This window comes from Pan paniscus, chromosome 5 (assembly GCF_029289425.2).
Source record: "Pan paniscus chromosome 5, NHGRI_mPanPan1-v2.0_pri, whole genome shotgun sequence".
NCBI classification, from domain to species: domain Eukaryota; kingdom Metazoa; phylum Chordata; class Mammalia; order Primates; family Hominidae; genus Pan; species Pan paniscus.
In genome coordinates this window covers 55,693,928-55,718,658 of record NC_073254.2, presented here as the reverse complement: position 1 = coordinate 55,718,658, position 24,731 = coordinate 55,693,928, and the positions used below count along the sequence as shown (strand labels likewise).

Below are 24,731 nucleotides of genomic sequence, written 5' to 3'. Positions count from 1 at the left end.
AGAACCAGGGAATGTGATGTTGCTGGGCAGGAAGGGTGCACCTGTGGGATCCTGGAAGGGAGAGTCTGCTGGTCTCCAGGGTTGGCCTTGTGGAGATTCTTCAGGAGGCCACCTCACCTGAGGAGTGAGAGAAAGGACGGTGCTTGAAAAGGGTCCATCTGAGACCGCCAGGCCTAAGCCTGCCCTCCCTGCCCTGAAGGAAAGCCTGGGGTCCAATCAGCACAGCCTCTCCTGCCCTCCTGCTCTGGTCGTCCATCTGGGAACCAAGCCCAGCCGGTTCACATCCTTCCCCTGTCCCAGGGCCTGGCGCTGCCCCTGTCCAAAGACCTCCTGAGAACAGAAGTGAGGAGGAGTCAGGGGACAAGGGCCCTGGGGAGCCCCTGGGAGGCAGTCCTCCCACAGCAGCATCTGCAGTATCTGTCTCATTGCCTCATTCACTTCCACCTCAAGCCTGGCCCAGCCCCCACTCACCCAAGGCCCAGACTTTCAAAGAATGACAAACAGGACCAAGAACACCAGGCCTCTGTTCAGGATGAATCGGCACATCAGAACAGTGGCCGGCACTGCCAGGTCTGCCAAGTCAAAGGCAAGTGTGGGCTCCCCAGGTCTGACCCTCCTGAACCCACAAGTGTGTGTGTCTGCTGAAGGTTGTGCCTGGAAGCCCAGCCTGCTCCCTCCTCCTGGCCAGCAGAACAGACAAGTGGGGCTTGGGCCTGTGGAAGATGGGCCTCAACCCTCCCTGGGAGCCCCAAACCCTTCTCACTCCAAAGGAATCCACCAGGTCTCCCTCCTGCTTCTAGTATCTACCCACCTCATTCCTCCTGCTCGTGGCTGCTTGGGGAATCTGCACTGAGCTCCTCATGCTTCCACAAAGGGGCCTCCAGGAAGCCCTTAACACTTCCCTTTGACTGCAGTGCACAGTGACAGGGCTGCACAGCATTCAAGGCTCTCTGCTAAAGAAATTTATTGTCCTGCTCTAACCAATCCTTCTCCTTTCTCCACTCAGCTAAGCCATCTATGTTTGTAGATGACGCTTTGTACTTGTGTCTCCACCACCTGCTCCCAGTACTCCCCAGCATGGAATGCTAACCCCTTCTATGCTTTATAAATCTTCTGCTACCTTCAAAGTTTCTCCTCCTCTAGCAAGTGTTCACTGACACCCACCTCCAGCTCCCACCCTGTGACAGCCAGAGTGTCTCTTTGCTCATCAGGTTCTTAGAGCTGTTGGTCCCATTCTTTAACTGCAAGAAAGAGGCTCCTGATTGCTCAGATTTCATTCACCACCAGACCACATTTGCTAGGTTGATGCCTTGTCCAAGAGGTATAAGAAGCTTATATAGTCATAGTGCCCCAAGCCCCAGCTCCTTTTCTCTGGGGTTGAGAATGGGACTTTTGCTGGCTTGAAGTGGGTACATCTAAGGCTTGTGTTAGGGCATGCGGATAGAAATTGAAGGGAAGGTCATTCTACCTGCTCATGTTCAGGACCCCCTAGGCCTGCTTGGAGCAGGAGATAGTGCCTGATGTGGTCCAGCCTGGTTCTCTGGAATCCACAAGAGAGGCGTGAGCCTAGGGCCTCAGCTAATCCCAAAGTAATACTCTGCTTTCTTCTGTCCTCTGTGCAGTGATCCTCATTCAGACACAAGTTATGTTGAATCCAGAGTGTCTTTTAGGGTTGACTGTTCAGAAAGTGCCATGTTCTGGAATAGATAAAAGCTCTTCAGGGCCTTACCTAAGCCTCCATCCCTACTAGACACCCAGGTATTGCTTGAGAATGATGGGACAGCACACTCTGAGCTTTCCATGCCATCTGTTCCACCTGGTGACTTAATCTGAGCTGGAGACAGACCTCCAAGTTGTCTGGAACAACTATTCTTCTTCTGTGACATATATAACAGAAAGACAAAGGCTCATTAGAGACTATTATTGGCAACTATGCACTAATAAATTAAAAAACCCAGAAGAAACATAAATTTCTGGACACACACATCCTATCAGAATTGAACCAAGAAGTAGGAAACAGGAATAGACAAATAATGAGTAACAAAATTGAATCAGTAATAAAAAATCTCTGAACAAAGGAAAGCGCAGATGACTCCATTGCTAAATTCTGTTGAAGTTTAAAGAAAACCTAATACCAATTCTCCTCAAACTAACTCAAAATATTGAGGGAGAAATAATTCTTCCAAACTTGTTCTATGAGGCCAGCATAACCCTGATACCAAAACCAGATAAGGATACACCTATAAAGGAAAACTACAGGCCAATATTCCTGATGAGCTCATATGCAAAAATCCTCAGCAAAATACTAGCAATCCAAATACAACAGGAAATCAAAAAGATTATACACCATGATCAAGCGGGATTCATTCCAGGGATGCAAGGATGGTTCAATATATGCAAACCAATAAATGTGATACATCAGAACAACAAAATGAAGGACAGAAACCACATGAACATCTCAACAGATGCAGGGAAAGCATTTGATTAATACAACATGCCATCATAATGAAAAGTCTCAATAAATCAGGTATAGAAGGAAAGTGCCTCAACACAATAAGACCCTATAAGATAACCTACAGTTAACATCATATTGAACAGGAAAAAGCTAAAAGCCTTTCCTCTAGGATTTGGAACAAGACAAGGATGCCCATTCTCACCATTCTAATTCAACTTAGTACTAGAAGTCTTAGGCAGAGCAATTAGGCAACAGAAAGCAAGGGCATCCAAATTGGAAAGAAGGAAATCAAATTGTCCCTGTTTGCACGTGACATGATTTTATATTCAGAAAAACCTTAAGACTCTTCCAAAAAACTCTTAGAGCTGATAAGTAAATTCACTAAAGTTGTGGGATATAAAATCAACATACAAAAGTCAGTAGTGTTCCTACACATGAACAATAAAGTAGCTAAAATGAAATTTAAAAAGCAATACCATTTAAAATAGTGACAAAAAATACCAAGAATAATTTAACCAAGTAGGAGAAAAAACTCTACAAGGAAAACTATAAAATACTGAGGAAAAGAATTGAAAAAGATACAAAATAATGGAAAACATCACATGTTTGGGAACTGGATGAATTAATATTGTTAAAATGATCATGCTACATGGAAATAGAAAAATAACCTAAAAATTCATGTGGAACCATAAAAGAACCCAAATTAGCAAAAGCTATTTCGAGCAAAAACAACAAAGCTGAATTTTCAGATTTCAAAATATACTACAAAACTATAGTGACCAAAAGAGCATGGCACTGACATAAACACAGACATATAGACTAATGGAACAGAATAGAGAACAAATAAATTAATTCATGTATATACAGCCAACTGATTTTTAAGAACAGCATCATGAACTTGTTTTAGGGGAAGGGCAATCTCTTCAATTAATAGTCCTGGGAAAACTGGATATTAATATGCAGAAGAATAAATCTAGATTTCCATCTCTCACCCTATCCAAAAATCAATTCAAATGGATTAAAGACCAAAGTGTAAGTCCTGAAACTATACAATTGCTAGAAAAAAAGAAGAAACTCTTCAAGATAATGATTTGTAAAAAAAATTGTATGATAAGACTTCAAAAGCACAGCATGAAAAGCAAAAATAAACAAAGGGGATCATAACAAAATACAAAACTTCTGCACAGCAAAGGAAACAAGCAACGAAGTGGAAAGACAACCTACAGAATGAAAGAAAATATTTGCAAACTACTCATCTGACAGGGGAATAATATCCAGAATATACATGGAGCTCAAAAATCTCAACAGCAAAACCCCAAAAAATCCAGTTTAAAAATGTGGAAATGATCTGCACAGATATTTCATATATATATATACACATATATACATATATGTATAGTTCACATATACATATATGTATAGTTCACATATACATATATACATATATGTATAGTTCACATATACATATATGTATAGTTCACATATACATCTATACATATATGTATAGTTCACATATATACACATATGTATATTTCATATATATACACATATATACATATACGTATATTTCATATATACACATATATACACATACGTATATTTCATATATACACATATGTATATTTCATATATACACATACGTATATTTCATATATACACATACGTATATTTCATATATACACATACGTATATTTCATATATACACATATATGTATATTTCATATATACGCATATATATGTATATTTCATATATACGCATATATGTACATTTCATATATACGCATATATATGTACATTTCATATATACGCATATATGTACATTTCATATATACGTACATTTCATATATACGCGTATATATGTACATTTCATATATACGTACATTTCATATATACGCGTATATACGTACGTTTCATATATACGCGTATATACGTACGTTTCATATATACGCGTATATACGTACGTTTCATATATACGCGTATATACGTACGTTTCATATATACGCGTATATACGTACGTTTCATATATACGCGTATATACGTACGTTTCATATATACGCGTATATACGTACGTTTCATATATACGCGTATATACGTACGTTTCATATATACGCGTATATACGTACGTTTCATATATACGCGTATATACGTACGTTTCATATATACGCGTATATATGTACGTTTCATATATACGTGTATATATGTATATATATATACCAAAATGTCAGATTTTTATTATTATTGGTGTCCTGTCTGAAAGGCAGATTTAGCTGCATAAACTACCCAAGTCTCCACCCTCCTGACATAGGTATATCATAGCTTTTGGTTAAGTCAATATGCATCATTTACAATCTTTTACTAGTATTTTTGGGGGGTTATCCCTTAATATTCTTCTTCTTATTGTACTTTAAGTTCTGGGATACATGTGCAGAACTTGTAGGTTTGTTACATAGGTATACACGTGCCATGGTGGTTTGCTGCATCCATCAACCTGTCATCTACATTAGGTATTTCTCCTAAAGCTATCCCTCCCCTAGCCCCCCAACCCCTGACAGGCCCCAGTGTGTGATGTTCCCCTCCCCGTGTCCATGTGTTCTCATTGTTCAACTCCCACTTATGAATGAGAACATGTGGTGTTTGGTTTTCTGTTCCTGTGTTAGTTTGCTGAGAATGATGGCTTCCAGCTTCATCCAAGTCCCTGCAAAGAACATGAACTCATCCTTTTTTTGGTGCGTAGTATTCCATGGTGTGTATGTGCCACATTTTCTTTATCCAGTCTATCATTGATAGACATTTGGGTTGGTTCCAAGTCTTTGCTATTGCGAACAGTGCTGCAATAAACATATGTGTGCATGTGTCTTTATAGTAGAATGATTTATAATCCTACATTTATGCAGCCAACAAACATATGAAAAAAAGCTCATCATCATTGATCATTAGAGAAATGCAAATCAAAACCACAATGCCAGTTAGAATGGCGATCATTAAAAAGTCAGGAAACAACAGATGCTGGAGAGGATGTGGAGAAATAGGAACACTTTTACACTGTTGGTGGGAGTGTAAATTAGTTCAACCATTGTGGAAGACAGTGTGGCAATTCCTCAAGGATCTAGAACCAGAAATACCATTTGACCCAGCAATCCCTTTTACTAGTGTTTTTACAAGTGTTTTTCACAGCTGAACTATGAAGATTGGTGGATTACATTTTATTTTTTGTCATTATTTGGTTTCCTTAAAAAAAAAACCTTTTAGTTTCAGGTGTTCATGTGCAGGGTTTTTAGTTAGGTAAATTGTGTGTCATGGGGGTTTGATATATGGATTATTTTGTTATCCAGGTAATAAGCATAGTACCCAATAGGTAGTTTTTCACTCTTCACCCTCCACCCACCCTCCATCCTCAAGTAGGCCCCGCTGTCTGTGGTTCTCTTCTTTGTGTTCATGTGTATTCAATGTTTAGCTCCCACTTGTAGGTGAGTACGTGTGGTATTTGGTTTTTTGTTTATCCATTAGTTCACTTAAGATAATAGTCTCCAGATTCATCCATGTTGCTGTGAAGGACATGATCTCTTTCTTTTATATGGCTATGTAGCATTCCATGGTGTTTATGTACCACATTTTCTTTATCCATTCTACCATTGATGAAGATTTAAGTTAAGTCCGTGTCTTTTCTATTGTGAATAGTGCTGTGATGAACATACACATCGTGCATGTGTCTTTATGGTAGAACAATTTATATCCTTTTGGGTACACAACCAATAATGGGATTTCTGGGTCGTATGGTAGTTCTAAGTTCTTTGAGAAATCATCAAATTGCTTTCCACAATGGTTGAAATAATTTACATTCCCACCAGCAGTGTATACACATTCACTTTTCTCTACAATGTCGCCAGCATTTGTGATTTTTTGACTTTTTAATAATAGCCATTCTGACTGGTGGGAGATAGCATTTAATTGTGGTTTTGATTTGCATTTCTCTAATGATTAGTGATGTTGAGCATTTTTTTCATATGCTTGTTAGCCACGTGTATGTCTTCTTTTGAGAAGTGTCTATTCATGTCCTTTGCCCATTTTAAGGTGGTTGTTTGTTTTTTGCTTGTTAATTTGTTAAGCTCCTTATAAATTTTGGATATTAGACCTTTGTTGGCTACATTAGTTGGCAAATATTATCTCCCATTCTGTAGGTTGTGTGTTTAATCTGTTGATAGTTTCTTTTGCTGTGTGGAAACTCTTTAGTTTACTTAGGTACCATTTTTGTTTTTGTCTCAATTGCTTTCAGTGTCTTTGTCATGAAATCCTTGTTCTGGCCTATGTCCAGAATGGTATTACCTAGATTATCTGCCAGGATTTTTATAACTTTAGGTTTTATGTTTAAGTTTCCCATCCCTCTTGAGTTGATTTTTGTATATGATGTAAGGAAGGGGTCCAGTGTTGATCTCCTGCCTATGGCTAACCAGTTACCCAGCACCATTTACTGGATAGGGAGTCCTTTCTCCATTGCATGTTTTTGTCAGCTTTTTTGAAGATCAGATGGTTATGTGTGTGCAGCTTTATTTCTGAGCACTCTATTCTGCTCCATTGGTTTACATGTCAGTTTTTGTACCAATACCATGCTGTTTTGGTAACTGTAGCCTTGTAGTGTAGTTTGAAGTTGGGTAATGTGATGTCTCCAGCTTTGTTCTTTTTGTCTAGAAGTGCCTTGGTTGTTTGGGCTCTGCATTGGTTCCACATGAATTTTAAAATAGTTTTTTCTAATTCTGTGAAGAATATCATTGGCAGTTTGATAGGAATAGCACTGAATTTGTACATTTATTTGGGCAGTTGGCCATTTTAACAATATTGATTCTTCCTATCCCTGAGAATGAAATATTTTTCCATTTATTTGTGTCATCTCTGATTTCTTTGTGAAGTGCCTTGCAATTCTTTTTTTTTTTTTTTAGAGATTTTTCACCTCACTGGTTAGCTGTGTTCCTAGGTATTTTATTCTCTTTGTGTCTATTGTGAGTGGAATTATGTTCTTGATTTGGCTTTCAGCTTGGGCATTGTTGGTGTATAGAAATGCTACTGATTTTTGTACATTGATTTTGTATCTTGAAATTTTGCTGAAGTTGTTTGTCAGATCTAGGAGCTTTTGGGTGGAGAATATGGCTTTTTAAAGGCGTAGAATCATAACATTTGCAAATAGAGATAGTTTGACTCCCTTTCTTCCTATTTGGATGCCTTTTATTTCTTTCTCTTGCCTGATTGCTCTGGCTAGGACTTCCTGTACTATGTTGAATAGGAGTGGTGAGAGTGGGCATACTTGTATTTTTCTGATTCTGAAGGGGAATGCTTCCAGCTTTTGCCCCTTCAGTATGATGTTGGCTATGGGTTTGTCAGAGACAACTCTTATTATTTTGATGTATGTCTCTTCAATGCCTAGTTTGTTTAGGGTTTTTAACATGAAAAGAATGTTAAATTTTATTGAAAGCCTCTTCTGCATCTATTAAGATAATCAGGTAGTTTCTGTTGTTAGTTCTATTTATGTGATGAATCGTATTTATTGATTTGCATATATTAAGCCAACCTTGCATCCCAAGGTTGTTTTTGGTAAAGATGGGGTTTCCTCATGTTACCCAGGCTGGTCTTGAACTCTTGAGCTCAGGTGATTCACCTGATAGGTATTTTATTACTGATTCAATTTTAGAACTAATTATTGGTCTGTTCAGGAATTCAATTTCTTCCTGTTTCAATCTTGGGAGGTTGGATGTTTCAAGGAATTTATCAATTTCTTCTAGCTTTTCTAGTTTGTGCACACAGAGGTGTTCATAGTAGTCTCTGAGTGTTTTTGTATTTCTGTGGGATCAGTGGTAATGTCCCCTTTGTCATTTCTGATTGTGTTTATTTTGATTGTCTCTCTTTTTTCTTTATTAGTCTAGCTAGTGGTCTACCAATCTTATTTATTGTTTCAAAAAACCAATTCCTGGATTTGTTCATCTTTTGTATGGTCTTTTGCATCTCAATTTCCTTCAGTTCAGCTCTGATTTTGGTTATTTCTTGTCTTCTCCTAGGTTTGGGGATGGTTTGCTTTTATTTTTCTAGTGTCTCTAGGTATGATGTTAGATTGTTAATTTGAGATCCTTCTAACTTTTTGATGTTGGTGTTTAGCACTATAAACTTCTATATTAACAATGCTTTAGCTGGTTTAACATATCAGCAATTCTGGTATATCTTTGTTGTTATTAGTTTTAAAGACTTTCCTGATTTCTGCATCAATTTCATAGATTACCAAAAAGTCATTCAAGAGCAGGTTGTTGAATTTCCATGTAATTGTATGGTTTTGAGTGATGTTGTTAGTACTGATTTCTATTTTTATTGCTCTGTGATCTGAGAGCGTAGTTGGCATGATTTCAGTTTTTTTGAATTTGCTGAGAATTGTTTTAAGTTCAATTGTGTGTTCAATTTTAGAGTATGCACCATGGGCAGATGAGAAGAATGTATACTGTGTTGTTTTGGGGTAGAGAGTTCTGTATATATATGTTAGGTCCATTTGGTCAAATGTTAAGTTCAGGTCTCAAATATCTTTGTTAGTTTTCTGCCTCAGTCTAATACTGACAGTCTAATACCGTCAGTAGGGTGTTTAAGTCTCCTACTATTACTGTATGGTTATCTAAATCTGCTTATAGGTCGCTAGGAACTTCTCTTATGAATCTGGGTGCTCCTGTGTTGGCCACATATATATTTAGGGTAGTTAGGTCTTCTTCTGGAATTGAACCATTTACCATTAGGTAATGCCCATTTTTGTCTTTTTTGATTGTTGTTGGTTTAAAGTCTCTTGTCTGAAATTAGAATAGCAACCACTGCTTTTCTTGTTTTCCATTTGCTTGGTAGACTTTTCTCCCTCTCTTTACTTTGAGACTATGGGTATCATTGCATGTGAGATGGGTCTCATAAAGACAGCATACAGTTGGGTCTTGCTTCTTTATCCAACTAGCCACTCTGAACAGACATTTCTTAAAAGAAGACATACAGATGGTCAATAAATATACAAAAAAATGCCTTGACATCACTAATCATTAGGGAAACACAAATCATAACCATAATATGATATCTTCTCTCTCAGGTTAGAATGGCTATTATCAAAAAAATAAACAAACAAAAAAATTTAAAAATAACAAATGCTAGCAAGAATGTGGAGAAAAGGAACTCTTTATACACTATTGATTGGAATGATACTAGTACAGACTCTGTGGATAACAGTATGGAGGTAACACAAAAATCTACAAATTGTACTACCATATGATCTAGCAATCCCACTACTGAGTATGTACCCAAAGGAAGGGAAATCAGTATACTGAAGCAATATCTACACCACCATGTTTATTGCAGGACTAGTCACAATAGCCAAGATAGGAAATCAACCCAAATGAAAAATGAATGGATAAAGAAAATGTGGCATAAATGCACAATGAAATACTATTCAGCCATAAAAGAATAAAATCCTGTCATTCGCAGCAATATGGATAAGCCTGGAAGGCATTATGTCAAATGAAATAGGGAGGAACAGAAAGTAAAATGCAGCATGTTCTCACTCACATGTGAAAGCTAAAAATGCTGGTTTCCTGGAGTAAAGAGTAGAACAGAGGTTACTAGAGGCTGAGAATGGTGAGGGAAAGGGTGACGGGGATAGGCAGAGATTTGTTAAAGGATACAAAATTACAGCTGGAGAGGAAGAATAAGGTTTAGTGTTCTATATCACTGTTGAATGACTATAGTTACAATAATATATATTTTTAAATAGCTAGGGAGAGGATATTGAATGTTCTCAACACAAAGAAATGATAAATGTTTGAGATGATGAATGCGCTAATTAACCTGATCTGATCACGCTACATTGTATCAAAACATCACTACATACTCCATAAATATGTACAATAATCATGTCTTAATTACAAAAAAGTAAAAAGTAAAGAGTAAATTAATCAGAGTTGAATGAAAAAGAAAGATTCAGTCCCTCAGTGACACTTGCCACATGACATGTACTCAACAATCACACATGACTACTGACTACGATGATTGACAGGGAGAGAGAACATTTCCACTATCACAGAAAATTATGTAGGATGATGCTTCTTCATAAACTTTGGCTTCAACAAAACTGATCAGCTAACAAAGTGTTCAGTTCCTCATTACAAATTTAGCTTCTTATTGACGCAGGTTAAAAATCTTATAGTACAACATGCTTTGACACCTAAGTATTTTGGCTGATAGTTTCCATTTATTTAAAACAGTTTTTCATACAAAAGAGAAAAAACATCACATTTTAAATCTTTATTCTCAAGGAAAGAGTTGCTATGTTTTTAGTGCCTCAGTCCCATCGCCCTTTACCCTGAGTCTCCTCCACAAGAGTCATGTCTTCGACCTGCCAGTGCAGGCCATTTGGATGGATGATGGGCACTGTCAGGGAGGCAAAACTTCCTCTGCCTTCTTAGGATCTTCACCTGAGAGCCCAAGACAAACTTCTCCACCTGGAAGGCAGTTGGGGTGTCAGGCACAGTGTGATTTGTGGCCACACCATGAACTCATATGGAACTTGACTGGTCTTGGGATCTTGTGCCTGCAAATAGCCTGAGGTGGCTCAGGAAGCAGAGAAAGGGTGCCAGACCATTCTCTGGCAGGGACCAGGGCCTAAGGCCCCAGAACTGGAAGGAGACCAAGGGACAGCCTCGCTAGAGGGACATCAGTGCTTCCTCTTAGACCCAGCTCTTTCCATGTGCGGTTCCATGTTTTCCCACCAGCCTCCATCAGCAAAGTTGCTGCCCCAGTATTTGGTACCTGCTTCTTCCAGAGAAATAAAGTTAGTTTCTATTTTATGTTTTTTTTTTTTTTTTTTTTTTTTTTTTTTAGTATTTATTGATCATTCTTGGGTGTTTCTCAGAGATGGGGATGTGGCAGGGTCATAGGATAATAGTGGAGAGAAGGTCAGCAGATAAACACGTGAACAAAGGTCTCTGGTTTTCCTAGGCAGAGGTCCCTGCGGCCTTCCGCAGTGTTTGTGTCCCTGGGTACTTGAGATTAGGGAGTGGTGATGACTCTTAACGAGCATGCTGCCTTCAAGCATGTTTAACAAAGCACATGTTGCACCGCCTTTAATCCATTTAACCCTAAGTTGACACAGCACGTTTCAGAGAGCACGGGGTTGGGGGTAAGTTTATAGATTAACAGCATCCCAAGGCAGAAGAGTTTTTCTTAGTACAGAACAAAATGGAGTCCCGTATGTCTACTGCTTTCTACACAGACACAGTAACAATCTGATCTCTCTTTCTTTTCCCCACATTTCCCCCTTTTCTTTTCGACAAAACTGCCATCGTCATCATGGCCCATTCTCAATGGTCGCTGTCTCTTTGGAGCTGTTGGGTACACCTCCCAGATGGGGCGGCCAGGCAAAGGTGCTCCTCACTTCCCAGACGGGGCGGCCAGGCAGAGGCACTCCTCACATCCCAGACGATGAGCGGCCGGGCAGAGGTGCTCCTCACTTCCCTGACGATGGGCGGCTGGGCAGAGGCACTCCTCACCTCCCAGATGGGGCAGCCGGGCAGAGGTGCTCCTCACTTCCCTGATGATGGGCGGCCGGGCAGAGGCACTCCTCACCTCCCAGACGGGGTGGCCGGGCAGAGACGCTCCTCACCTCACAGACGGGGCAGCTGGGCAGAGGTACTTGCTTCCTAGATGGGGCGGCCGGGCAGAGGCTCTCCTCACCTCCCAGACGAAGGGCGGCCAGGCAGAGGCGCTCCTCACATCCCAGATGATGGGCGGCCGGGCAGAGACGCTCCTCACCTCACAGATGGGGCAGCTGGGCAGAGGTGCTTGCTTCCTAGACGGGGCGGCCGGGCAGAGGCACTCCTCACCTCCCAGACGAAGGGCGGCCGGGCAGAGGCGCTCCTCACATCCCAGATGATGGGCGGCAGGGCAGAGGCGCTCCTCAGTTCCCAGATGGGGTGGCCGCGCAGAGGCGCTCCCCACTTCCCAGACGGGGTGGCAGCTGGGCAGAGGTGCTCCTCACCTCCCAAATGATGGGTGGCCGGGCAGAGGCGCTCCTCACCTCCCAGATGGGGTGGTGGCCGGGCAGAGGCACTCCTCAGTTCCCAAACGGGGTGGCTGGGCAGAGGCACTCCCCACTTCCCAGACGGGGTGGCGGCTGGGCAGAGGCACTCCTCACCTCCCAGACAGGGCGGCCGGGCAGAGGTGCTCCTCACTTCCCAGACGAAGGGCAGCTGGGCAGAGGCACTCCTCATCTGCCAGACGGGGCAGCCAGGTAGAGGCGCTCCTCACTTCCTAGACGGGGCAGCTGGGCAGAGGCGCTCCTCACTTCCTAGACGGGGCGGCCGGGCAGAGACGCTCCTCACATCCCAGACGGGGTGGTGGCGGGGCAGAGGCACTCCTCACTTCCCAGACGGGGTGGTGGCCAGGCAGAGGCACTCGTTACTTCTTCCCAGATGGGGTGGCTGGGCATAGGCACTCCTCACAACCCAGATGGGGCCGCCAGGCAGAGGCGCTCCTCACATCTCAGACAATGGGTGGCCAGGCAGAGACACTCCTCACTTCCTAGATGGGGTGGCAGCTGGGCAGAGGCACTCCTCACTTCCCAGATGGGGCGGCCGGGCAGAGGGTCTCCTCACATCCCAGATAATGGGCGGTCAGGCAGAGACGCTCCTTACTTCCTAGACGGGGTGGCGGCCTGGCAGAGGCTGTAATCTTAGCACTTTCAGAGGCCAAGGCAGGCGGCTGGGAGGTGGAGGTTGTAGCGAGCCAAGATCACGCCACTGCACTCCAGCCTGGGCAACATTGAGCATTGAATAAGCGAGACTCCGTCTGCAATCCCAGCACCTCAGGAGGCCGAGGCGGGCAGATCACTCGAGGTCAAGAGCTGGAGACCAGCCCGGTCAACACGGTGAAACCCCGTCTCCACGAAAAATACAAAAGCCAGTCGGGTGTGGCGGTGCATGCCTGCAATCCGAGGCACTCGGCAGGCCGAGGCAGGAGAATCATGGGAGCCCGAGGCAGGGAGGTTGCAGTGAGCTGAGATCACGGCAGTATCCAGCATCCGCAACAGAGGGAGACCGAAGGGAGAGGGAGAGGTAGAGCGGGAGGGGGAGGGGGAGGGAGCTATTTTACGTTTTTTAAAAAATCTATTCTGTTTGTCATTTTCAAGTGTATAATTCATAGTTATAAACTCCAGTCACCATACAGTGCCATAGATCTCTTGAACTTATTTTTTCTGTCTAACTTATATAGTGTTTCTTCAACAATACCTACCCAGTCTGTCCAATTCCCAGCCTCTGGTAATGCCATTCTACTGTTTCTGTGGTAGATTTTATTAATCGAAGTCCTTACTTCATTCAGATTACCCTGGCTTTTACCCCGTGTACTTTCTGTGCTCCAGGATCCCACCTAGGAAGCCACATTGCCTTTAGTCTTCATGTCTGCTTAGGCTCCTCTTATTCAGGGCAGTTTCTGAGAATTATTTCTTAGTTTTGATGGCCTTGACAGTTTTGAGGAACGCTGCTCAGGTATTTTGTAGAATGTCCCTCATGTGGAATTTGTTTGATGTTTTTCTCCTGGGGCCAGCGGCTTTGGGGAAGGAGACTGCACAGCTAAGTGCCCTGTCATCACATCAAGTCAATGACACATTCTAACAACCTGAGTTATCCCTGTGGGTCTGCACTTTGGTTGCCTGGCTGCCACAGTAAGTGTCAGGTTTCTCCACTGTACAGTTACTCTTCTCTTCCTTCCCATGCTATCCTCTGGAGGAAAGTCACCTGCACAGCCCATGCTTAAGCAGTGGGAATTTATGCTTCTGCCTTGAGGGCAGAATACCTATAAGAGTTGTTTGCAATCTCTCTCAGTCCCTTCAGGCTGCTATGAGAAGATGCCTTAGACTGGGGACTTTATACATAATAGAAATCTCTTTCTCAAAGTTCTGGAGTCTGGGAAGTCAAAGATCAAGGTGTCAGTGGATGTGGTATCTGCTGAGGGCTGCTCTCTGCTTCCAAGGTGGCGCTTTCTTGCAGTAACCTCAGTTGACTGAAGGCATGAACACTGTCCTCACATGGCAGACAGGGCAAATCTGCTTCCTGCAATCTCTAGTGTAAGGGCATTAATCTCATTCTTGAGGGTGATGCCCTCATGACTTAAGAATTTCCCACAAGATCCCACCTCTTAAGGCTATTACATGGAAATTAAGTTTGAGTATATGAGGAGGGGGAACACCAACATTCTGAACACAGCAGAATCCTTATGCATGGGGTATTTGTCTATTCTCTCCCAGTTCCTTATTCAGCCATTTACTTACATCAGCATGGACTCCTAGAGATTTATTTTACACACTAGGTAGTAACCCAGTACCACTTGATTTTGTTGCTAGATAGTTCTCACTTTGGCCATTTTCTTCCTCTACACATTTTATAGACATGTTGCTGAAATGACAGGGTTTTTCATTTCTCCTCTTTCATCCACTCACGTATTCATCCAACAAGTGCTGACTGAGATGATCCCAAGCTACCATACTGATCCACTCCTGCCTGCCTTCACCTCCAAATATCCATGACCAGCACTCTTTCCCCCCTGCTCTCCTGGACCCACCATTTCCAGGGAACATCTTATAATTCCTGGGATTAAAATCTGCCCCCTACAAAATGTCTCAGGGTCAAAACTCATCATTGACCCACCATGGCTGAGACCAGAAGGACTCAGGAGTCTGGTCATGCCTCCAAGGGCCCTGACCACCTATAGGAAGTGCATAGAGAGAAGGAAAGAGGGATGACCCCAGCTTTATTCACCAGCTTTATTCTTGGCCATGCTGAGAGCTGCCCCTAGCAATAGAGGATCAGTATGATGGGCTGGAAGGCATAAAGCAGCAGACACAGGGAGAAGTTCAGTGAAAGGCAGCAGAGCAAAACGCAGCAGGGCTGAGGTGCCCAGGCCCAGAGACAGACCCTGTAGCTGGTGGCCCCTTTCAAGGCCTGGCTGCCCCTCCTCCCCTGGTCTGCAGAGCCCGCCCTCCCAGGCCGACCACTTCCCCAGCAAGGCATTGACCTTCCTCAGTTTTCCCAGCTGAGAGACACTGGAAACCTGGGGAAGAATCAGACCCAGTGTCTGACTCCCTCTCCTGAGAGGGCTCCCCTTTTTCTCCTCTCCTCCACTGTCAGAAACAGATTTGGGCTGGAATGGCCTGGGGTGGGGTCCACACCTGCTGCTTCCACCTGTGCTGCTGCTGCTCCTGGCCTCAGGTTTACATGGAGGGAAAGAGGGCAGGGGGTGTAAGGAGTGGGATGAGGAATGAGTGGGGCAAGGAGCAGCATGGCTGTGTGACCATAGGACAGAATTTAGGGGCCCTCTTCCATGTGTGGGCATCAGAACTAGTTCCCTCTCCCCTCCCCCAGCCTGTGAAAGGAGAGGTTGCATCTCTCCAGAGCTCTGACCTGGGTTTCTTTCTGCAGGTTCCTGGGTAAAGGGCGCTGTGCCTGAAGAACTTCACAAACACTCAGGACAGACCCTCTTCCTGCAATGCCAGTACTCACCCAAGAGAGGGCCCTATCAGCCCAAATCCTGGTGTCAGCAGGCATCTCCAAATTGGTGTACCTTACTTGTCACCAGCTCCAAGCCCCAGACAGCAGTTCAGAAGTCTCGTTACACAATCTGGGACAAGCCAAATGCTAGCATCTTCAAAATCACCATGATTCAGCTGACACAGAATGACTCGGGATCCTACTGGTGTGAAATCTACAACACTTCCAAAAACTTCATCACTGTTCTCAGAGATGTCAGCCTGGTGGTGTTTGCAGGTGAGCTCTTTTCTTGAGGAAATACCACTGTGCCACCCCCCAGGGACCTGAAGGAATTGTCACTTACCGCCTCCCATGCCTCTATCATCCCCCATCCTGCCAGGTCTTCTGCTCTGGTCCGAGAGGAGCAAAGATCCTGTCCCCAGACATGGACTCTCACCTCTCCTTCACCCGGCACATCCTGGCCTCAACTGTTGGGAAGATACCCCCAGAGGTCCCTGGACAGAGACACAGTCTCTCTGTCACTCTGCGTCTCTCTTTGTCTTACACAGGCACACTCACAACTCTTCTTTTCACACACACACTAACACACACACACACCAACAACTCTGTCATGCAGATCTTAGGCACAGACCACTCCTGGCTTAAGGCATCCTGAGGGTCTGGCTCTGGGCCCCTACCTCCTCTCATATATTGGGTAGACCCTGCTCACTTCTGGGCCCCTGGAGAGTCAGTGTTTGCTGTCTTTTTTCTTTAGCCCCAACCACGTCTCCTACGTGGACCCTCACCTGGCTCCCAACAAACACAGGTAGGTTGGAGGCCTCGGTGGGGGGAGATTAGAGGAGTCACCAGGCAGCTTGGGAGACTCAGATTCAGGGAAGGGGAAACCAGGGAGGCCTGCCTCTGAGGACTGATCTCTTGGGGCCTGGGCTTGTGGGAAGCTACCTTCAGGGTCCACTGTCTCCTAGGGAGAGAAACATGCACTATCTGATGTGATCAGAAGATTGCCATGTTCTCACGACAATGGGCAGCTGTCCCCAGAGGGGAGTCCATATGGAACACCTTGCACACATGTGTCCCAGCCCTCCTGTCCCTGGCCTCCCGCCAGCAAGGAGAGGACAGTGCCAGACTTAACTTTAGCTGGGTATGGAGATCTCAGGCCTCAGTTCAGGGATTTTAACACTGGGAGGGAGGTCTTGGGAAGGGAGGGCCTGATTAGCTCCTGAACCCTGAAATCAGGTCCAGGGCACCCAGGGATCCTTCTCTGGTGGGTTGGGGCATAGGTTACAGCCGTGGAGCCCCCAGGCCATGACTCAAAGTTTGTTAGAGAGGAAAGGGGAAGAGGATGCAGGTTGTTAATTGTGGAGGAACCATGGAAAAGACAGTTCAGCATGGATTTCTGCAATGAAACAAAATGGAACCCAGAAAATGCGGAAACCTTAGACCGTGTTGGTGTGTTGAAGGGTGAGTGTGAATAGAGTGACTGCACCCTGGGGCAGATGGTGGCTGGAGATGTCAGCCAGAGAAAGGTGAAAGGAATACTCTTAAATTCTGCTCCTATCCTTGTAGTCATGAGTTTTGAGGCCTTGACGGCCTCCCCTTCACTGGAGGAATAGGCTGCAATAGACTAGGTCACAGGTACCCTGAGGGACCATGGAGCACAGCAAAAGCCATGAGCTATTGATGGAAATAGACAACTAACTGCCAGAGCATTTGCTCCGTAGCCCTCTCCCCCTGCAAACTCCAGCGCGGGTGGATTACAAACAGACTATCTCTCAGGGAGTTTGAAGGTGAAACCCTAACCAGAGAACAAGCACGCAGTTAATGGGGGTCCCTGGGGTCTTGTGCTCTAGGGCAGTGGTCCCCAAGCCTGTTAGAGACTGAGCCGCAGAGCAGGAGGTGAGTGGCGAGCCACTGAAGTTCATCTGAATTACAGCCTCTTTTCATAGCTTGCATTACTGCCTGAGCTCCGCCTCCTGTCAAATCAGTGGCAGCATTAGATTCTCATAGTAGCATGACCCCTGTTGTGAACTGTGCATGCGAGGGTTCTAGGTTGCACGCTCCTTATGATAATTGAATGGCTAATGATCTGTCACTATCTCCCATCACTCCCAGATGGGGCCATCCAGTTGCAGGAAAACAAGCTCAGGGATTCCACAGATTCTGCATTATGGTGAGTTGTATAATTATTTCATTATACATTACAATGCAATAATAATAGAAAGAAAGTGCACTATAAATATAATGTGCTTCAATCATCCTGAAACCACCCCTCACATTCTGGTCAGTGGAAAAATTGTCTTCCACAAAACAGGTACCAGGTGCCAAAAAGGTTGGGGACTGCTGCTTAGGGCTTTTCCCCTCTCACTTTTAACCCTCAACAGGCAGAGGATTTAGCCTCTGTTCTTCCCCATTACCAGATTCATATCTAATATGCCTAGGTGAATCTGAATTCACAAGCCAAAATACCTAGGCTTCTTGGTAGAAGCACTGCCTTAGAAGAATGACAACACAGCCAACAATAGAAACTTGTGAAGCAGAACTATGGGAACTTCCCATTTCCCAGGAACTGTAAGTACCTGTGATCAGTCTGGCTAAAGGGTTGAGGGGAGACATGAACTATGTGGATTGTTAAATATAGTGAACCCCAAGTTTCTCTTCTAGGAATCAGTATGTCAGTATATTCAGCTCTCTTATTCTTTGATTCTCCATTTTAAAGTTTAACTTCCTGGTTCTCTTTGGCCCCTCGCTTCTAGTTTCAGTAAACAACTTTCCTGCCAGTCCTAATCAATAGTTCACATCTGTTCCGCTGGTCACCTGCTCCATCCTGACTCATCCTGGTCACTTGCTTTGACTTGAGTCACCTCTGGTCACCTGCTCCATCCTGACTCATCCTGTTCACCTGCTCTGACCTAAGTCACCTTTAGTTACCTGTTCCTAACCATCCTTCCTGCTAAACTACTCACCCCACCACTCTGGCTCATACCCCTGCCCTCTCCATAGCCAATCGGAATTAGCTTAGGCTGTGTGGTCCAACCCTAGCCACTAGGGGAATGACACAGCAGTAGGGGCTACCACCATCAGGAATAAGAACTGCTGCCCCTCCCGTGTCCAGATGTGCTCTCGCTGTTGTTTCATCTGCAAGGAGCACCCTTTCTGCAGCCGTTGTTTCATCTATGAGGAGTACCCTTTCTGCAGCCGTTGTTTCATCTGTGAGAAGCACCCTTTCTGCAGAAAGTAAAAATTGCCTGGCTGAGAAAATTAAATTTATGTTCGAAGCTTTTCTTGCAGAACTGGGGAACAAGCATTTTGCATTTCTAACATGGATCATAAGGAAGATCCATCGAAAAAAAGAGCCAAATCGCAATCATAGTTGTGAAAAATATTATAGACCATAATGTATGTGATGAAGGATGGCTGTGGCTGGACAGTGAGCAGGAAGAGGAGTGAGGAATTCTCATGGAAGGTCCTGGAAAGAACTGGAGATTTAAAAATCAAAGACAAGTTAGGAGACATGAAGGAGAAAACCAGATGTACTAATATATGGGTATCAAGAACCCCTGTGGGAGATAAAGGATGAAAGAAAGAAACATTTGAAGAAAGAATCTAAGGAAACTTTTCAAAACTATAGAAGAAGAAAAGACCTCACATTGAAAAGATTCATAAATTGCCAAAGAGGGGAAAACAGCACACACACAAAAAACACCAGTAGACCCATTGAGTAAAAGGGAAGCACATCAAAAACAGAGGGAAAAGTCTGAAGGCTTTCAGATCACCTACAAGACAACAAGATTGGGATTCCCTCTGAGTTCTTAAGAGGAACACTAGAGGTAAGAAGACAATTGAGTAATATTTCTAAAGTACTAAAGAAAAACTTTGTATATAGTGTTTTGTATTCAGCCAAATTGTCACTCCAATGTGAAATCATAAAACCACTGGATTCTCAAGGCCTCAGAAGGTTTGCCACATGCAAACATCCCCACTGAAAACACTCCCAGAGAAAGGAAGCCAGGATGAAAAATAAACCCTGGGGATGCTGCAAGAGGTGAGGGAGTAAGTGTGCCCAGCATCTTAGGAATGTTTATTTTTATATTTTTTGATTCATATAAAATGCAGGTAGGAGCTAAATGAAGAATAAGAGAAAATACGTTCATGATCATTGAAAAATAACATTCTAGACCAGTGGTCCCCAACCTTTATGGCACCAGGGACTGGTTTCATGGAAATCAAGTTCTCCATGACTAAGACAGGGGGATGACTTCAGGATGATTCAAGTGCATTATTGTTATTGTGCACTTTACTTCTATTATTATTACATTGTAATATATAATAAAGTAATTATACAACTCATCATAATGTAGAATCTGTGGGAGACCTGAGCTTGTTTTCCTGCAACTAGACAGTCCCATCTGGGGGTGATGGGAGACAGTGACAGATCATCAGGTGTTTGATTTTCATAAGGAGCATGCAAACTAGATCCCTGGTATGTGCAGTTCACAATAGGGTTTGTGCTACTATGAGAATCTAATGTCGCCACTGCTCTGACAGAAGGTGGAGATGAGGAGGTGGTGCAAGTGATGGGGAGAAGCTGTAAATACAGATGAAGTTTCTTTCACTTGCCCACCACTCAGCTCCTGCTGTGTGGCCCTATTCCTAACAGGCTAGGAACTGGTACGGTCTGTAGCTCAGGGGTTGGGGACCTTTGTTCTAGACTATATCAACACGGGGTGAAAAGGAGACACTAGAGGCTCATGAAAGGATGGTTGGATACTTGTTTCATGAGACAAGCTCAATGTAGCAATTGTACTAAATCAATGTAGATATGAGTCTTCAGGTTACATCAAGAGAAAGTATATCCTTTCATCTAGCAAAATGAAACTCTAGCCAAAGGAAAGTTAGATATGAATTAAAAAAATAAAACACAGTAAATGGAAATATAAAATAAAATGGTAGATCTAAGTCTTAACATAAATGCAATTCCAATAAATTTAAGTGGATTAAATTCACAAAATAAGGACAGACACACTCTGAGTTTTAAAAATTCCAATTTTATATTACCTATAAGAGATAGATACACTTACAAAAACATCTTAAAAAGTTCAAAAAGTTAGAAAACTATATTTGACTATTAGGAAACAAAATGAACTGTTCTGGCACTCTTAATATTGAACAAAATAGAATTTAAGGTAAAATATCATGTCCATAAATTTGTCTATAAAATAGACAAAGATACATTATTATACTGATGAAAGATGCGCTTGAATGTGAAAATAGAGCCATCATAAGCATGTCTGCCTAAATTTTGGCCATGAAATATATGAAACAACACTATCAGAAATGCAAGGAGAAGTAAATATTAGCTATTGTAGTTGGAGGCTCACATACCTCTCAGAGGAACAAAGACCAATCAGACCAAAACCAAATAAAGGGATCTAAGTTCTAAGCCAAATAACTAATAAATTCCAGGTACTATGCCATCATATAATATTTAAAATATGTTATATATATTATGAGATATGTTTAAGAATATAGAATGAATATGTAATAAATTATACTTTTAAATTAATATTTTCAAATATATAAATATGTAGTTTCAGACTGAAACTGTTCTAAACTATATAAATGTATTATGTATGTTTTATAAAATACAGTATTCATAATATGTATTATATGAACCGTGTATAAATAGACATATCTATGTTTATAACCCTCTACATAATTAAAAACAGATAGTATACATTCTTTCAAATACAAGGAATGTATTTACAAAAGGACACCTTGTATGAGGACATATAAGAAGCATGAAGAAATTCCAAAGAATCAGTATGACACAGAATATATTCTCCAAACCCAATGCAATGACATTAAGAATGCATAAGAGAAGTAAAGATAAAATAGCATTTTTCAAACTAATTATTAATATATTCATATGTGAATTATTAAGTATGTAATAAAATATATTTTGATAATATGACCACTACATATCAAAAAGTATGGGGCATACTTAATATTGGAGAGTAATTAGTAGCTTTGAATATATTTGTTGGAAAACATGAAAGCTTTCAAATTAATGAGCTAAGGAAGCATCTTAAGAAGATGGAACATGAGCATCAGGGCAAGCCCAAAGAATCATAAAGGAGGGAAAGAATCATGGTAAGCGCTGAAATAAATTGAATGATTGAAAATGAAGATCAAGGTAAGTCATAATTCATTCTTTGAAAGTTTAAAAAGATAGCCATATTCTTGTCAAGACAAATGAAGATAAAAGAAGATGATAACCACAAATTGAAGAAAAAGAAGAAAATAACCATGCACTCTTTCTATAGAGATTTTAAAATAAATAAATCCTGAATAAAATCTTGTTGTTTTAAACCTTAGAAGTGCACAAATTCCTTAAAAAAATATGAACTGAGAAGATTAACAGAAGAAGAAACAGATTTCAATAGATAAATAAATAGGAAAACTGAAATGGTAGATAAGCCCCACCCTCACAGAAAATTCAAGACTCACGTGGTTTTGCCAGTAACTCAATCTTTTAAGAAACATTTGATTTATATTTCATACAAGATGTTGCAGACAATAGAAAAGAAGCAAGAACAGCCCAGGTTATTTGAAGGGGCTAGTGTCATCAAAATCACAAAACCAGTTACAGGGGTTATAAGAAAACTAAATTATAGGTTTATTTCTCTGATGCCCATGGAGTCAACTCTCAAATTACCGTTAGCTAACTGAATTCAAGAGTGCATCAAAAAGAAGACTGTATTATGATTGAGTAGAATTTTATCACAAAACATAAAGGATTGTTCAACTTCAGAAAAAATCTATTAATATAAGTGAACCGAATTCATAAACTAGGGAAAAAAGTCAACTGCTGCACAAAAAGCATTTGGGAACCTTGAGCACATTTATATTATATGAAAAAGCTCTTAAAAATGGAAATAAGAACAGATGACTTGGTAAAGATTGTACACCAATGATTACAGTAAACATTATTTAGTGGAGAAAGCATAAACTCAAATTCAGGATTTTTGCAGCTACCATTAATGTCTTCTATAATATTAGAGGTTCTGATCAATGCTTGAAGGAAAGGAAAACAAGTTATAAGAAAGAAGATTAGACAAGAAGAGAAGAAACTGTCATGACTTGCAGCTGATGGGATCATCTATCCAGAAGAAGAATGAGAAACAACAAACTATTAAATCTCACAAGAGAATTTAGCAAGGCTGCCAGATACAAAATCAACCTACATACACCACAAGTAGATCTCTATGAAAAGTAAACATTTAGAAAAATAAGATAGTTTTCATTATAGTGACAAAATCATTAAGTTTCTAGAAAGAATTAATTTAAGCAAGACCTATTTGGAGAAAACTACAAAATGCTAAAAAATGACAGGTGATCTGAATAAAGAGAAATAATCTATGATTTTGGAAGAGGCAATAACATTGTAAAGATGTCAATTTCCCCCAAATTAAAAAGTCTTTAAATGTAATGCCAAACACAACTTCAGTTTACTTTTGTAAAGAACTTGAAAAGTTTACTCTAAAATTATATGAAAAAAAGACGATGCATGACTAGCTAAATCAACCATGAAAAAGTGAAAATAAAAAGAAGCCACTGGCTTTACCAAATATTAAGTAATACTGAAGCAGGAAGCTACTGAGGCCACAAGGGAAAAGCAGATTTGCTGGGAAAGGGTAGTAGTCCCAGAATCAGAGATAGGCAGGCCAGGAGTAGGCGCCACACAGAGGGGACCTGGGAGGACCCCTGGCACCAGCAGACAGGAGGTCTAGGTCTGTGCTCTGTCACTGCTTCTAAGGGTCTAGTCAGGTCCTGTGCAGTGTCTGGGCCTCATTCCTTCAGGTGTGATATCTTGGCCGGTCTTAAAGATGCCCTTTGCTCTGATTCCTAAGAGGCTCCTGATAGTCCTGTCCTACCTGACCTAGTTAGGGAGAGTTCCTACTGCCCTGGCTCTATCCCTCCCCTTCCCTGAACTCCAATCCCTTGTTCTTCCCCTGGCCAGCTTTTTCCTCCATTCAAGACTTTGAGGTTCCTTCTGACTAGGTCTCCTTTCAGTCCCAGAGACCTCTGTGGCTCCTGCCCCATACCCCTGTGTCATAGTCAGTTCAGGGCGGGCCTCTATACAAACATCTCCAGCCACAAGGGGCCTGGCTAAGGGACACAGCAGCAGCAGGTGACATCCTGGCCCAAGTCCATCCTCCTTTCTCCTTCCTCACTGCAGGAAATCAAGTGCCCCCATCTGCCTTGGCTCAGCGGGCCCCAAACTCCTGGTCTCTGTGTTGTGTGGACTCCTCCTGGCCAAGGGCCTGATGCTGTGAGTCCCGTTTGTGTTCCTGACCTGCAGGTGCCACAGGTGAGTGGGGCTTGGGTTTGGCCTGGGGGGCAATGGAGCTGGGGCCAGACTCTGTTCCTAGAAAGATGGCTAGGAAAAAGAAGCCAGATCACAGAGGCAGGAAAAATGACAGCTGAGTCCAATTTAAACATGTGTTTCCTTGCAATCTCTGCCTTCCTGCAGACACAAACCTTAGAAAAAGACAGAGGCTTTCTAGGAGTCCCATTCCAGGACTCTGCCTCTGTCTTTGTCCTGAGAGGAACAAGGCCAGGAGGACAAAGCTGAGAGTGCCTGGGTAGAAGATTTGGGAGACAAGAAGGGGCAGGGAAGGAAGCAGGTGACAGGGAGAAGGGAGGGAAAGAGGAGGAACAGGTAACAGGCGCAG

General features: G+C 42.4%; 1 protein-coding gene across 1 annotated transcript; it reads left to right on the top strand.

Annotated features, from left to right (window-relative positions):
- Positions 1-493: 493 nt before the first annotated feature.
- Positions 494-24,355, top strand: LOC100977571 (trem-like transcript 4 protein). The gene is made up of 5 exons (XM_003833315.4): positions 494-586; positions 15,981-16,272; positions 16,751-16,801; positions 18,109-18,166; positions 24,236-24,355. Exons 1-5 carry the CDS (start codon positions 494-496, stop codon positions 24,330-24,332), a joined length of 591 nt encoding a protein of 196 aa, XP_003833363.2. The 3' UTR covers positions 24,333-24,355.
- Positions 24,356-24,731: the final 376 nt, after the last annotated feature.